Source organism: Ornithorhynchus anatinus, chromosome X1 (genome assembly GCF_004115215.2).
Source record: "Ornithorhynchus anatinus isolate Pmale09 chromosome X1, mOrnAna1.pri.v4, whole genome shotgun sequence".
In the NCBI taxonomy this organism is placed as follows: Eukaryota; Metazoa; Chordata; class Mammalia; order Monotremata; family Ornithorhynchidae; genus Ornithorhynchus; species Ornithorhynchus anatinus.
Window position 1 is genome coordinate 34,982,749 of NC_041749.1, and position 16,257 is coordinate 34,999,005.

The window sequence follows — 16,257 nt, forward strand, 5'->3', positions numbered from 1 at the left end:
GGTGGCTGGGGGTCTCTTGGGCTGCCCTTTGGGGTCACCAGAGTTGTGAGAAAGAGGCACAATTTTCAGCTCCTGGTCCAGCTGCTTCTGTTCCTCAGAGTTGACCTCTTGGGCCGGGTCCCACTGGACAGATGAGGTAACTAAGGCACAGAGAAGTGAAGGGACTTGCCCAGTGTCACATAGCAGAGAACCGGTGGATTAGATTAGAAGCCAGGTCCTTCTGACTCCCAGACTCTTGCTCTATCCACTAGGCCAAGCTTAGCCTGAGATATCTGAGAAAGCCGGGAGTAGCGGTCTGTCGGATGAAAATGGGGAGGGGGTTCTAGGCAAGAGGAGGGGCTTGAGCCCGAGGTCGGTAGCGGGAGAGACGAGAGCGAGGTACATTAAGTAGGTGTAACCTGGGAGGAATGAAGAGGGCGAGCTGGGGAGGATGAGAGAAGAGAGGGGATAAGTAGTAGGGAAGGAGCTGATTGTGTGCCTTAAAACTAAAGGTCAGGTGTTTCCGCTTGATACGGAGATAAATGGGCAGCCGTCGGAAGATACTGAGGAGTAGGGAGACAAATGCAGAAGGATATTTTAGAACAATGATCTGGGCAGCAGAGTGAAGTATGGACTGGAGCAAGGAGAGGCTAGAGGAAGGGAGGTCAGCGGGGAGGCTAATGCAGTAGTTGAGTCAGGATATTGAGTTGAGTCATTTGAGTGCTGAACCACTGTGGGGCATGTTGGATGGAGAAGGAGCGGTGGATCCCGGAGAAACTGTGGGGGAAGAAGTGACGGGATACGACAGACTGATTACGGAGAGGGAGTTCAAAGGGAGAGGAGTCGAGGATAATGCCAAGGTTGGGGACTTGAGAGATGAGGAGGAGGGTGGTGTTGTCTACTGCGATGGAAAAGTTAGGTTGAGGAGAGGATCGGGTCGGGGGAGGAGGAGTTCGGTTTTAGACACGTTGAGCTTCAAGTGCCAACGGGACACACTCCACTACCCTTCTCTTCCCAGCACCGGGCCGCTCCACCCACTCATCAGTAGATATTCTGGAGGCAGAAAGAGGTGCAAGGTGGCAGAGGAGAGAGGGTACCATCTCCTCTAAGAGGCCTTCCCCAAATAAATCCTCATTTCCCCTTCTCCTACTCCCTTTTGCGTTGCTCTCGAACTTGGATTTGTACCCTCATTCATCCTTCGTCCCGCAGCCTTTACGTACTTATCCGTAATTTGCTTAAATTGATATTTGTCTCCCCCTCTAGACTGTAAGCTCCTTGTGAGTAGGGAACGTGTCTATCAATCCTGTTCGCCGTGAACACTTAATAAATATGATTGAGGTCAGGATCGGTGAGGTCGATGCAGGTGCCATCCTCGTGAAGGTGTTAGTTGAAGCTACAGGAGTCAGTCAGTAGTATTTACGGAGTACTTATTCGGTGCGGAACACCGTACTAAATGCTTGGGAGAGTGCACTATTCATTCATTCAATAGTATTTATTGAGCGTTTACTATGTGCAGAGCACTGCACTAAGTGCTTGGAATGTACAAATCGGTAACAGATAGAGACAGTCCCTGCCCTTTGCCGGGCTTACGGTCTAATCGGGGGAGACGGACAGGCAAGAACGATGGCAATAAATAGAATCGAGGGGAAGAACATCTCATTAAAACAATAGCAAATGAATAGAATCAAGGTGATGTACATCTCATTAACGAAATAAATAGGGTGATGAAGATATACACGGTTGAGCGGACGAGTACAGTGCCGAGGGGATGGGACGGGAGAGGGGGAAGAGCAGAGGGAAAGCGGGGAGAAGAGGGTTTAGCTGCAGAGAGGTGAAGGGGCAGGAGGTAGAGGGAGAAGAAGGAAAAGGGGAGCTCAGTCTGGGAAGGCCTCTTGGAGGAGATGAGCTTTAAGTAGGGTTTTGAAGAGGGGAAGAGAATCAGTTTGGCGGAGGTGAGGAGGGAGGGCGTTCCGGGACCCCGGGAGGACGTGGCCCGGGGGTCGACGGTGAGGAGGTGGGCGGCAGAGGAGCGGAGCGTGCGGGGTGGGCAGTGGAAAGAGAGAAGGGAAGAGAGGTAGGAAGGGGCAAGGTGATGGACAGCCTCGAAGCCTAGAGTGAGAAGGTTTTGTTTTGTGCGGAGGTTGATAGGCAACCAATAGAATCAGTAGGCATGATCCCTATCTTCAAGGAGCTCACAGGAAGCGGGAGGCAGAGGAAAAGCCGGCACAAGCAACAGAGCAGAAGTGGCCAGAGAACCAGGGGAGGACTATATCAGAGGAACCAAGGCTAGCTAGTATTTCCAGTAGAACGGGGTGGTCCAGAGTCTCATAAGCAAAAGAAAGGTCTAGGAGGATTAATAATGTTGGCATTTGTTAAGCGCTTACTACGTGCCGAGCACTGTTCTAAGCACTGGGGTAGATACAGGGTAATCAGGTCGTCCCACGTGAGGCTCACAGTTAATCCTCATTTTACAGATGAGGTAACTGAGGCACAGAGAAGTGAAGTGACTTGCCCACAGTCACACAGCTGACAAGTGGCAGAGCCGGGAGTCGAACCCTAGGAGAGAGTAATAATAATAATAATAATAATAATGTTGGTATTTGTTAAGGGCTTACTATGTGCCGAGCACTGTTCTAAGCGCTGGGGTAGACATAGGGGAATCAGGTTGTCCTACGTGGGGCTCACAGTCTTAATCCCCATTTTACAGATGAGGGAACTGAGGCACAGAGAAGTTAAGTGACTTGCCCACAGTCACACAGCCGACAAGTGGCAGAGCTGGGATTCGAACTCATGAGCCCTGACTCCAAAGCCCGTGCTCTTTCCACTGAGCCACGCTGCTTCTCCATCCCTCTAGATGTGGGGAGGACCTCATAAGTTCCCTGTGGGCAGGGAATGTGTCTACCCATTCTGTTGCATTTTTCTCTCTCAGGCATTTAATACAGTGCACTACCCACAGTAAGTGCTCAATATATACAATTGATGATTGATTGATTGATGACCTTGAAGAGAGGGGTCTCAGTGGAATGAAGAGGGTAGATACCAGATTGTAGAGGCTCAAGAAGAGAGCTGGAGGAGAAGAAATAGAGGCAGTGGCTGTGTGAAACCCATTTGAAGAGTTAGGACAGGAAGGGGAGGAAGAAAGTGGGGTGATCGCTGACCCCCTTGGTAGTCCTTTAGGAAGCATTATGGCCTAGTGGATAGAGCACGGGCCTGGAGTCAGAAGGAGTGAGTTCTAATTCTGGCTCTGCCACTTGTCCACTGTGGGACTTGGAGGAAGTTACTTCACTTCTCTGTGCCTCAATTTGATCATCTGTAAAATGGGGTTAGGGTGAGCCCTATGTGGGACAGGGTCTGTGCCCAACCCGATTATCTCGTATCTAGCCCAGCGCTTAGAACGGTGGCTGGCACTGTTAGTAAGAAGTTAGTAAGTGCTTAACAAATACCACTGTAGTTATTATTATTATTATTATTATTATTCATTCATTCAAGCATATTTATTCAGTGCTTACTGTATGCTTACTAAGCCCTTGGGAGAGTACAGTACGACAATAAACAGATACATTCCCTGCCCACAACGAGTACAGTCTAGAGAAGAACTTATTGTTATTAGTCTGTTCCCTCCTCAGCTGCTGGGCTTTATTAGGTCAATCCTCTTCCTGGATCAAATCCTTCCATGGCCCCCAGCAAAATCCAAATTCCATTCTCTCCATCTATGTTCCATCTAGGCAGCGTTTTGTTCGACCAGTGATGGGAGCAGAAGCCAAGCCCCTAGTCTCAGGCCGGTATGTTCTCTCATCTGTTTCAGACACGAGCCTACAGCCCCGCTTGGTGACCCGTCGAGCCAGCTTCCCCGCACCCGGCAGCGGCAGCCATGAGCGGCGTTCGGGCCCGGAGGCCCCACGCTTCCACGCGCAGGCCAAAGGCAAGCACGTCCGCCTGGACCCCCAGGCCCGGAAGGCCACCCGGAGGAGCAGCTTCTGCCACGGGGTCACCTTCACCCACCGGCCCATCGGCCTGTACGAGAAAGTGCGTCTGAGGCTGGTGTCCGTCCACCACGGCTGGAGCGGGGCCCTGCGCTTCGGCTTCACCGCCCACGACCCCGCGCAGATGAGCTGCGAGGCCATCCCTAAGTACGCCTGCCCGGACCTGGTGACCCGGCCGGGCTACTGGGCCAAGGCGCTGCCGGAGAGGTTTGCCCTCAGGGACAACGTCCTGGCCTACTGGGTCGATCGCCATGGGAGAGTCTTCTACAGCGTCAACGACGAGGACCCGATGCTGTTCCACTGTGGAGTCAAGGTGTCTGGGCCCCTGTGGGGCCTCATCGATGTGTACGGAATTACCCACGAAGTACAACTACTGGGTGCGTAAGGTACCTCTCTGCCTGACCGTCTCTCGATAACCGGTCCCTGCTGCCCGACCACCCTTACGATAACCCTCTACCCGATCACCCTCCCAATTACCAGTCCTCCCTGCCTGACTCTTTTCTTGATAACCGGTCTTCTCTGTCTGAATAGTCTCTCGATAACCAGTCCTCTCTGCCTGACTACTTTCTCGATAACCAATCCTCTCTGCCTGATCACTCTTTCGATAACCAGTCTTCTCTGCCTATTTTCACGATAACCAGTCTTCTCTGCCTGAATATTTTCTCGAGAACCGGTCCTCTCTGCCTGAATATTCTCTCGATAACCAGTCTTCTCTGCCTGAATAGTCTCTTTATAACCAGTCCTCTCTGCCTGATTACTCTCTCGATAACCGGTCCCCTCTCCTTGACCACCTTTGCAATAACTAGTCCCCTCCCCCCAGATACCCTCCCGATAACGAGTCCCCTCTCCTTGACCACCCTTGCAATTACTAGTCTCCTCTCCTCAAATACCCTTCCATTAACCAGTCATTTCTGCCCAACCATTCTTTCGATAACCAGTCCTCTCTCCCTAACTACTCTCTTGGTAACCAATCCTCCTGCCCGACCACTCTCTTGTTAACCAGTCCTCTCTGCCCGATCACCCTCTCAGTAACTAGTCCTCTCTTCAAGTTCACACTTCAATTAGCTTGTACCTACCCCAGTGCTTAGTACAGTGCCTGGCACACGGTAAGCGCTAAACAAATCCCATAAAAAAAGATAACCAGTCTCCTCCTCCTGGATCATGCTCGATGACTCAAGCCTAAAAGTGCCAGCCTTCTCTTCATTCCTTTCCCTCCTTTTCCCCTTTGGTTCTCGTGTCTCCTATTCCTTCCCTTTGCGACCCTGACTTATTTCGCCACTCAATCAGTGGTATTTATAGTGTGCTTACTGTGTGCAGAGCACTGTACTAAGTTCCTGGGAGAGTACAATAGAATTGGTAAATGCAATCCCTGCCCTCGAAGAATTTTACAGTCTAATGGGGCACACAGACATTAGTATAAATTACAGAGAAAAGAAGCAGCAGGGTATAAGGATATGAACACGTGGACTCTAATGAGTATCAGTGTGCTTTGGGGATACAGACCAACATGTATAAGCAAAGAAGGGAAGGAGAAAAGGTGGGGAGATGGTGGTTAATCAGGGAAGACTTCCTGGAGGAGATAAGCTTTTAGTAGGGCTTGGAGGATGGGGAGAGTGGTGGCCTATCAGCTGTGAAAGGGGAAGAAGTTCTAGGCCAGAGGGAGGATGTGGGCAAGCGGTTGAGTGTGAGATAGATGAGATCGAAGTATAAGAAGTAGGTTGATGTTGATGTTAGAGATGCGAAGTGTGTGTTCTGGCTTGTAGTAGGAGAGGAGCAAGGCTAGGGAGGCGGGGGAGAACTGATTAAGTGCCTTAAAGCCGGTGTTGAGGCATTTCTGTTTGATGTGCTGACAGATGGGCAATCACTGGAGGCTTTAGAGAAGTCGGGCGATGTGAATAGGATAATTTTTTAGAAAAAATAATCAGGGCAGCGGCGTGAAGTGTGGACTAGAGACCCCTTTCCATGGCCTTGCTTTCCTTCCCCTCCCTCCTCTTCCTTTCTCTTTTTCTTCCACTCTTTCCTTCTCCCCTACCTCCATCCCCACCCCCGGATCCCCGGCTCTTCCCTCCCCATTCTGGAGCCCTGGAAGGGCAGAAACCACCCCAACCCCAGTAGGCTGAGTAGCCAGAAAGCCAGCTGTAGACCACTGGCACAGATCTGAGTCCCAAGGAGAACTGGGACAAAGGAAGGGTGATGGTGGAAGTTAACAGCTAGGGACGTGGGGAAGGAAATCAGTTGAAAGGAAAGTTGGGGAGGGAGTCACCTGCATGGGGAGGGGAGAGTCAGCTGCAAGGGGAAGGGAGGGGGAAGAGCTCAGCCGCAAGGAGAGGGAGAAGCAGCAGAGGCAGCAGGATAGAGGTGAGAAATAACCCATCAACAGGGGATCCAAGTTCAGAAAGAGCAGGGATGGGTGAAGAATAGCCAGTGCAGGCCCATCAAGTGCCACTCACCTTAAGGGGCAGCTGGGGATGGGACCGGAGGCTGATCTCCAGGGTGAGCCCGTACAATCAATCAATCAATGGTATTTACTGAGCACTTACTACGGGCTGAGCACTGCACTCCATCACCTTGCCCCCTCCTACCTCACCTTGCTAGTCTCCCCTTCTCTAGACTGTGAGCTCATTATGGGCAGGGAGTGTGTTTATTGTTGTATCGTACTCTCCCAAGCGCTTCGTACAGTGCTCTGCACACAGTAAGCACTCAATAAATATGATTGAATGACTTGTGTGAGTGCCATTTAACAGAGTTGATAGTCATGTTCCCTGCCCAGAATGCCCAGTCTACAATAGCCTCTCCTGCCTACACTCTATCCTCCTGCCTTCCTCTCCTGAGCCTTGCCTGCTGTGGTGATCTTGAATTCCCCCTTCCCGTCCCCACTCCTCCGTAATGGTCCAGGGTGGAACCAGGAGGGTGGGGATTGAGGGAGGGAATGTTATTTGCCCCATTCTAGGCCACCCAAGTTAAAAGAAACGGACTGTAAGGATTGACTAAAGAACAGACAGAAGCCCCCCTTCCCAGCCAGGCCCGAGAAATAGAAGCCCATTCAGAGACGCTCTCCTCGGCCTGTCAGAGGGCAGAGGGAATCATCCCTAATTCCCACTCTCTGCTGAAGAGGAGAGTGGGTGTCTTCTGGCTGAAAGCAGCGGAGGAGGGAAGCAGTGTAGAGCTAGCGATGACCAGAGAGATGGAAGATGTGGTTGCTCAGTTAATAATAATAATAATTATTGTGGTATCTGTTAAGCATTTACTATGTGCCGATCACTGTTCCGAGCGCTGGGGTAGATACGAGGTAATCAGGTCAGTCCCTGTCCCACATGGAGATCACAGGCTTAATCCCCATTTTACAGATGAGGTAATTGAGGCACAAGGAAGTGAAGTGATTTGCCCAAGGCCACACAGCAGACAGGCGGCAGAGCCGGGGATTAGAACCCACTATAAATATTTGCCGGTCAGTGTTTGAGACCTTTCTGATCTCTCTGTCCTCCCTCACCCAGAGCTGTCCTAATGCCCCTTCTCCCTCACACCCCTTCTTCCCTCCTCTCCCCAACCACCCTTTCTCCCCTCCTCCCCACATTCTCCCTACCCCTTCACCCTTTCCCATCCCCGCTGGCAGTAACAGTTGTTGCTATGAAACAGCCACTCGATGCAATGATGTCATCACATTGCACCATGCACGGCATGACTTATGATGTCACATGTCAGGCGGCGGGGCAACCTTAAACTCAATGGCTCTTTGTGCATCAAACTGCTCAAAGATCTCATGTCGTTTGGTTCTTTAGCACATAAAGGTTACCAGCCCCTGTCCTAGATGGAGGTCTCTCCACTCACAGACCCACACACCAAACCATACCATACCACTCCCAGGGCCTGGATGGAGCTGGTTTGACTTGCTTGGGTTCAGAGGAAACCAGTGATCCGAAACCCACACGGGGCCAGACAGTTGAGGCCTCTGAGTCCCCATCCTGGGAGTCCGGCACAGTTTTCACGGGGCAGTCTGCATGTCTGGGCTTGTCCTGCAACTGTCTTGCTGGCAGGTTTCTGTTAGGATTGCCAAGTCTGCCCCCTGACAGGCCCTGGGACCTCAGCCTGACCAGCGCGAGAGAAAGTGAGAGAATACAGTCAAACGACCCCCCCTCTTTTCTACCCCTTTGTCCTTAGGTTATCCCAGTTTAGAGGGAAGTCCAAGGAAAGCAAAGCATTTGACATGCAGAGTACCCTGTTCCCTTTCCCTTTTTTCCCTTTCCGCCACCCTCTGTCGGAGGCACCGGTTTATCTCACGCCTCCCGGGAGGCCATTCGGAACCTCTCTTGCGACATTCCGGTGTTATCAGAGGTTAGGAAGACCCCGGCCTCTGCCCCCGCAGGAACCCCAGTGCCCAGCTTATCGGGGACCTAATTGGGTCTCCAGATATGGGGTTTGGGGTACCTTCTGCCTGCTTTCTCGATTCCTAAATGACGAAGCCTATGAACCCCATTCCAACCGGACAGTATAATGCCATTTCTAGGAAGGCCTGACAACGGGCCACCCCTCGCCCGGAGCTGGTATCTTCTGGCATCTGATGAGTCCCTCTGTTCCACTCTTGGAAGCTGGGGGTCTGGTCAAGGAGAGGACAGGGGGCTGGTCGGTACTTAGCACCCGGTGTGCTGCCGGAGCTGGGCCTGCCTCATAAGAGACGCGGTCAGAGCCTTGGTCAGAGGCGATTAAATACCGTGGGCCTCTCCGGCCGGCCCCAGCTCTGCGACTACCGAGGCTATCTGTTTCCGGACCTTTCCGGGGGTAGGCAGGCGGGGAGGGACGCCGGGAAGAGGTGATTATCCCGATGATGTAATCTGCCAACTGAAGGGTTCTCAGAACATCAGCAGTCACTTCCTTAAGTTGCCTGAAGTGTCCCATTCCACCTGTTTATCTGTGCAAAGGACAGGATCTAGGGCTTCCCGCTCAGGGCTCAGAGACCAGAGGACAGCAGTAGATGCCGTCCACAGACCGCCTGGCCAGCTATCTCTCTGAGAAAGCGTTGGGAGGTCCGGTCGGCTTGGGGTCGATATCAGCCCACACCGGTCAATCTGTTTAAATGAAACCAAGGGTGAAGGAGTGACATTTGCAGTAATGATAGTGACATTTGTTAACCTTCCTACTAGATGCCAAGCACTGGGATAGATACAAGCCAATCAAATCACAGTCCCAGCCCCACATGATGCTCCCAGTCTAAGGGGGAGGGAGAATACTCATATTGAATATTGAGTATTTGATCGCCACTGTAGAGATGTGGAAACTGAGGCACAGAGAGGTTAAGTGACCCGCCCAACGTCACACAGCAGACAAGTGTCAAAACCGAGATTAAAATCCAATTCTCCTGACTCCCAGATCAGTGGTCTTTCACTAGGTCACACTGCCTCTCCCTCTTAAGCCAGGGTTTTTCTGAGTCAGAAGCAGCATCATAGGCTGTGTTGCTGCTCAGTTGGAGTCCCTGCAGGAGGGACGACCCTGGCCTAGGCAAGCTCAGGGGAGGGCTGAATTGAGAGTGTCACCCTGCGCCTCCCTGCCCCACCCCTGTGCTGAGCTCCAGGACCAGCTCCAGGAACACCTCCGTCCAGGCTCTCAGCCAAACTGGTTCCAAAAGATGAGGGGCCTTTGCGCTGCTTGGTCTATAGGAAGGGATCTGTTCCTTGAGCCAGGATCAGGGGCTGGGACTTAGGGGTCAAGGGAAAAAAGGACAGAGCACAGAACAATAATAATAATAACAACTGTGTTATTCAAGCACTTACTATGTGCCGGGCGGTATACTAAGCACTAGGGTGGTTACAAGCAAATCAAGTTGGACACAGTCCCTGTCCCACGTGGGGCTCACGATCTCAATCCCCATTTTATAGATGAGGTAACTGAGGCACAGAGAAGTGAAGTGACTTGCCCTAGGTCACACAGCAGACAAGTGGCTGAGCCGGGATTAAAACTCGCGACCCTCCGACTCACAGGTCCGTGCTCCGCCCACTACGCCACGCTGGAAAAAACTTCCCCCTTCCTCCGGGGGCCCAGCACCAAGCTCAACTCCGATGGATGAGCCTCCCCCAAGAACTCTCCCGGCCCACTTGCCAGCTGGGCCTGTAGGGCGTGAGGTTAGGAGGAGGGCTGTTGAGAAGGGTATCTGGGCCTTCACCCTCCACCCTCCGAGCCGGAGGCCCTGAGGCACTGCGATAGGATCTGGGGAAGGCTTTGAAGATGGGAAGAGTGGCTGTCTGTTGGATATGAAGGGGGAGGGAGTTCTAGGTCAGAGAGAGAAGTAGGCAAAGGATCCGCGGCGAGACGGACGAGAGCGAGGCGTAAAGAGTTGGTTGGCATTAGAAGAGCAAAATACAATACGTGGGCTAGGTTTTGTGGGAGAGGAGTGTGGTGAGGTAGAGGTAGGAGAGCTGTTGAAGTACCCTAAAGCCGATGGTAAGAAGTTTCTGTTTGATGCAGAGGGGTGGGCAACAAATATTAGAAACAAATACTAAAATTATTGTTATTATGACGGGTTGGCTCTGCCCAAGTGGAATCTGTCTGCCCGTGACCAGCTCCGTCCCTAAGGGAGTGGCAGGCAGGTCCTGGCCTGGAGATTGCCAAGGCTCCAATGCTCAGCGGAACCGTCTGCCTCGGCAGAAGCGTCTCGTCTCTTTCCGTCTTTGAAGTGGCCCCAGGTTTTTCCTTCTTTGGTCAAAATCCTGTGACTCTCAGCCCCAGGCCAGACCCTCTTTTTCAGGGGAGGGAGGAGGGCCGCACGGGCTGTTCCAGGCCCTCTGGCGTTTCACTCCCTCACAGGGCTGAGGAGGAAGAAACTCAGTGAGGAAACTGCACTTTTAAGCAATGTAGATTCTTGAGAGGAAAAGAAGCTCTCCCAGTGTGATCTGACAAGCCCTGGGTAGGAGCCGACGATGGGATTTTTGCAGAACTGTATTTTTCTAGTGGGAGACTGGCCCAGCTTCCAAGGGTGTTTAGAATATGTGTCAGACTCGACCTCAGTCGGGGCCCTTGGGGATCGGGGTGTGCGGGAGAAGACCGGAACTGTAAAGTATTTAGAGCAAACTGCGTCTGTGGGATCGACCTGCCGCCTCCACCTCCCGGACCCTCTCCCAGCTTGCCCGTGCTCCGCCTGACCTCCGAAGCTTGCAGGGGGTGAGAAGAAGGGTGGCCTAGTGGATAGATCATGGGCCTGGGAGTCAGAAGGACCTGGGTTCTAATCCCAGCTCTTCCACTTGCCTGCTCTTTGACCTTGTGCAAGTCACTTAACTGCTCTGTGCTGCCTCAGTTACCTCATCTGAAAAATGGGGATTGAGACTGTGATCCCCACGTGGGACACGGACTGTGTCCAACCCGAATGACTTGTATCTACCCCAGCTCTTGCACAGTCCCCGGCACCTAGTGAGTGCTTAATAAATGCCATTACCAACAACTTGACAGTGGCTCCAGTTTAGGGTGAGAACAAAATTTTCCCTGTTGAACTGAGTACAGAAGGAAGTAGATGTGACTCTTTAGCGAGGGGAGTAGGGAGAGGGTGGACGGAACGAGGCGTTAGTCTCCCGCTCATTCGGTGTCGTCTTCTCATTTGACCTCAGACACCATGTTTGCTGAGGCCGTGACGTCCTCTCGTCTCAGTAACGCTCAGTTCAGCACTTGGCTCCCTCAAAGTAGCCACGACTCGGCCAACTTCAACAACAACGAACTGGAGAACAACCAGGTGGTAGCCAAAATCGGCAACCTAAACCTGAGCCGGGGACCAGGCCAGCCCCCGGAGAACCCGGGGGGCCCCTGCTGTCCTGGCAGGCGCCCACGGGGGCAAGGAGTGCCGGCCCTCTTGGAGACCGACCTCCACTTCCATCCCACGAGGGGTCCCGATGTCACCTTCTCCCAAGACCGGATGGCGGCCTGCACCAACTGGCAAGAGAGCAACAGGACGCTGGTATTCTCCGACCGGCCCCTGCACATCGGGGAAAGCCTGTTTGTGGAAGTTGGACACCTGGGACTGCCATACTACGGGGCCCTGTCCTTTGGCATCACTTCCTGCGACCCGGGGACCCTGAGGACCAGCGAACTCCCAGCCGACCCCGACGCGCTCCTCGACCGAAAGGAGTACTGGGTAGTTTACCGAGCCTTCCCGGTCCTCAGCAGTGGCGATATCCTCAATTTCCTGGTGTTGCCCAACGGGGAGGTGCACCACGGGGTGAACGGCAGCAGCCGAGGGATGCTGATGTGTGTGGACACTTCCCAGGCTCTCTGGGTCTTCTTTACCATCCACGGGGTCATCAACCAGCTCAAGATCTTGGGTAAGCCCCGTGGGAGTTGTGATTTCAGAAGGGTTTTGAAGATGGGGAGAGAGGCGGGCTGCCGGATGGGAAGAGAGGGGGAACTCCAGGTGGGCGGGAAGGCACGAGCAGGAGTTTGACGGCAGGAGAGCTGGGAATGAGGCACGGTGAGTAGGATAGCTTGAGGGGAATGAAGAATGTCAGCTGGGGTGATGATGATGATGATGATGATGATGATATTTGTTAAGCACTTACTATCTGTCAAGCACTGTTCTTTATGCCAGAGTAGATTCAAGTTAATCAGTTCGGACACAGTCCCCGTCCCACAAAGGGCTCACAGTATAAGGAGGAGGGAGAACAAAAATTTAGAGGATAAGTAGCCGGGAGCAGTTAAGTAACGAGAAGAGAGCCTCTTGGGTATCATAAGTAGGTGGTCAGGAGTTTCCGTCTGGGCAGATCGTGAGGAGATTGGGAAGATTGTGAGGAGATTGGGAAGATTTTGAGGCGAGGGAAAAGTGTGCAGGATGATGTTAGCGACATGAATTATGAATTCAGCGAGTCACAAGGGAAGCTCATTTGGACAAAGAACACAGATCCCAGTAAGTAGTTTCCGATTTTCAGTCCCCTCGTGACTAATGTGTTTTGACGCTTGTTTTGCGTTTTTTTCTTTCCCCCGCTACCGCCTGTGAGTTGTGCCCTCTGTCCCTGACTGAACTCTGCTTGGCTTGCAGGCACCCTCCAGTCCTGCCCGGTGGCTCTATCTCCCTTGGGATCGCCCGGCGGCTCGCCCGAGGACAGCGACTCGGACATGGCCCTCAGCGTCAACAGGTCCTCTTCGGCTTCCGAGTCGTCTTTGGGTAAGGGGCCTCCGCTCCCTGAACGCAACCGGCCCAGGCGGCCGGGAGGATGGACGGGGGTGGAGGAAAGGGGCCGGGGAGTCTCCTTCGTAAAGAATCCGTTTTGCTTTCCCATTCTAGTAACAGCTCCCAGTTCTCCTCTGAGCGGCCCCGTCTCTCCGGGGTTCCTGCCTCCGGAGCCACCAGGCAGCGGCAGCAGCGGGGAGTGCACCGTCTGCTTCGACAGCGAGGTGGACACGGTCATCTACACCTGCGGACACATGTGCCTGTGCCACACCTGTGGGCTCAAGCTGCAGAAACAGATCAGCGCCTGCTGCCCAATCTGCCGTAGGCTCATCAAGGACGTCATTAAGATCTACCGCCCTTAACCCCGGTGCCCGTGACCCGAGGCGGGAGGCCTCTGCTGGCGATTGAGCTGGGCCGTTCCCCGAGGGCTTCCCTCGGTGGCTCGTTCGGTTGCCGGGAAAGTCTAGGCAGACTGAGGGGCCCTGGGGTCAGGGCCTCCTCGTTAGATTGGGCTCCCCCCCGGAGTTACTACTGTTCTCGGGTGGCACCTGGAAAACGTCACATCCGATCACAGGAGCTGGATGGTCCACGACTTCCCAGCCTTCTCCAGCTGGAAACCAGCAGTCTCTGTGCAATGTTTTCATGGGGCCCGGGGTGGGTGTGAGTGAGAGAGAGAAGAGTGTATGTGTGGGGGGGGGGGGGTGCGTGTGTGTCCCCGTGTGTGTTTGTGCGTGCGCGTTTGCCTTTAGGTCAGAAGCTTCCTCGACGGTGGTCAAGGAAGCAAAATTCTGACTCCAGATGTTCATGCGGTCAAACTTCTTTCCCTTGCCAGGGCTTGGTGAGAGCTTAACAGCCTTTAATTTTGGACTCCGACTAAAAGCTCCCGGGATGACACCGAAAGGAAAATTAAGCGTTTATAGGAGGAAAAAAGCCGGCAGCGCTAAGCCCCAGGAGCAAAGCTTCCAACAGCCAGGCCTTCTCCCGGGCCTGCTGACATCACTCTCCCCTGTCAGGGCCATAAACCCAAACTCTACACCTGCTGTCCTGCTCCACTTCCTCCCTGACCCTCCCAGAGAGGTGATGAGGCCGAGCCCCAGGTCAGGTTGGAAAGTGGAACTGAGACAGAATTCCTGCCTCACCATTTGCTGCTCTAACCATTGAACATTATTTTCTTTTCCTGAAGGGGATGAGGCTCCCCGGGGAGCCCTTGGTGGTGTCAGTCTGGCTTGAGCTAAATCGATCAATGGTATTTATCGAGTGGTATGTGCAGAGCACTGTACTAAGCGCTTGAGAGTACCATACAACAGAATTAATGGACACGTTCCTTGCCCCTAACGAGCTTACAACTTGATCAGGCCTGGGTAGGGCTTAGAGTCCCACCCCCCAGCTTACCAAATAGGGGTTTCCGGCTGGTGAGGCTGCCGGGGGTCTTGGCACTCATAGGCGTCTGAGGCTATAATTCTCAGCGGCCCAAGGGTCAACCATTCCAGGCTGGACTCAGAGACCCCCCCATCCAAGGACAGACGGGGCAGGGAGTGGTGGAGCAGGAGGGTCCGTAGCTTCCTGGCCTGTATAGGAACCTAACTCTCAGGAACCACTCTGAGTGCTCTCTCGCTGGAGGATGAAATCCGCCCAGCACATCTTTTCACCGTGGCTGAGGCCTGGGGAAGCTAGCAGGAGGAAATGGTCCTTGGTTTGTCGTACAATCATTTTCCCCTCTGTGGGAGGAGGGAGAGGGGGAGCAGAGCTCCTACCTGGCTAATATTCAAGACGTGGATCAGTGCTGAAAGTAACAACACCTTGGGTACGTAGAGCACGTTTATCTTTCCAAAGTGCTTTCGCCATCGGTCATCTCAAATGGTGCTCACAAAATCCCGGCAAAGTAGGGAGAGACGGGTGCCCTCAATTTACAGATGGGAAGACTGAAACCCAGAGGCCAGGTGACTAGACCATGACTTGACCAAGATCAAACAGCAGATCAGGAGCAGAGGTGGGATTAGAACCCAGACCTCCAGCCTCCGAGTCCCATTTTCTGCCCACTAGACCAGGCCGCTTGGTCAAATGGGCTTGGAGGAACCCAGTCTGTTTCTGATCCCGCCCAGGGTCAAGCCTCCCACGGTCGATCCCGAGAGCCCGTCTCCCCCGTGACCACCTTTTCCACTCCCCACACTAACCCATCCGACACAGCACCCCCTTTCCAGGTTCCTTCCCCTCTCTTCTCCCCTTCTTTTTCCCCCGGCTTCTTCCCAAACGTGCCCATCCGTGCCCTTCATACCTCCCTCCAGCTACTAAATAACAGCTCCAAGCCATGTACCTAGAAAGAAGTAAGGACTTATCCAGGAGCCCTGAGCCTTTTGCTTTGGATAAAACCCCAGGCCCCCTTTTGTCAGTGTGTGAAGTTGGAAATGGTTATCGGGGCAGCGGCAAGCTCTCTGGACCAGGTGAAGGAGGTGCTGGAAGACAGCTCGGCCCTGTGCTGGGTAGACCTGGCCTCTGCCTGCGGCATGGGGGAAGGAGTCACTGCATCACTGGAAAAGGGCTAGTTGGGGCCCACAGGGTTAAGCTGCTAGGGACTAGAAGAGGAGGAAAGAGACAACCTTAAGGGACAGAACCAATCGGGGATACTAACCGAGCACTTACTCTGTGTAGAGAGCCATCCTAAGCACTTGGGAGAGTACAATAGAGTAAGAAAGCACAATCCTTGCCCTCAAGGAGCCTACAGTCTAGCAGAAATATGGGGAAAATCTCGACCCCGTGGCTACCTGGGCCAACCTGGACAGTGGCTGGTGGGGGGTGAGCGTTATCAGACTGGATTCGGGAAGCAGCTGGATTATCAGGAGAGATTGACCTGGACTGAGGTCACTACTTCCAACCCCGGAATCTCGGGCCAGTGGCAACCTCAAAGAGTCTGGGTTTAGGGGGTGGAGGAAATGGGAGGTTGTGCCAACTCCTGCCTGTGGGAATGGTTCTGAGGATCTCAAGACGTCATCCAGAACTGGCTTAGTCCAAAGGAGCCGACTGTTAGCACGTGTCAGGAATGGTTGCATAGATCACATATCCCAGCTCTGAGCTGACTGATGGGCGGGATGAGGAAGGTGCCATCCCCCTGCTTGGTGGGAGTCCCAAATCCATGAGTTCTTCCTTTGAGAAGTTAAC

At 53.3% G+C, this 16,257-nt stretch overlaps 1 protein-coding gene across 2 annotated transcripts in view; it reads left to right on the plus strand.

Annotated features, from left to right (window-relative positions):
* Positions 1-13,718, plus strand: part of NEURL1B (neuralized E3 ubiquitin protein ligase 1B) — a 43,645-nt gene extending 29,927 nt beyond the window's left edge. Inside the window, exons 2-5 of one of the 2 annotated variants that reach the window (XM_029050520.2) lie at positions 3,785-4,339; positions 11,552-12,259; positions 12,970-13,095; positions 13,216-13,718. In XM_029050520.2, coding sequence (XP_028906353.1) covers positions 3,785-4,339; positions 11,552-12,259; positions 12,970-13,095; positions 13,216-13,463 — 1,637 coding nt within the window. In that variant the 3' untranslated portion in view covers positions 13,464-13,718. Of the gene's footprint in view, positions 1-3,687; positions 4,340-11,551; positions 12,260-12,969; positions 13,096-13,215 lie in introns of those variants that run through there. The other variant, XM_029050519.2, reaches the window with a different exon arrangement.
* The last annotated feature ends 2,539 nt before the right edge of the window (positions 13,719-16,257 follow it).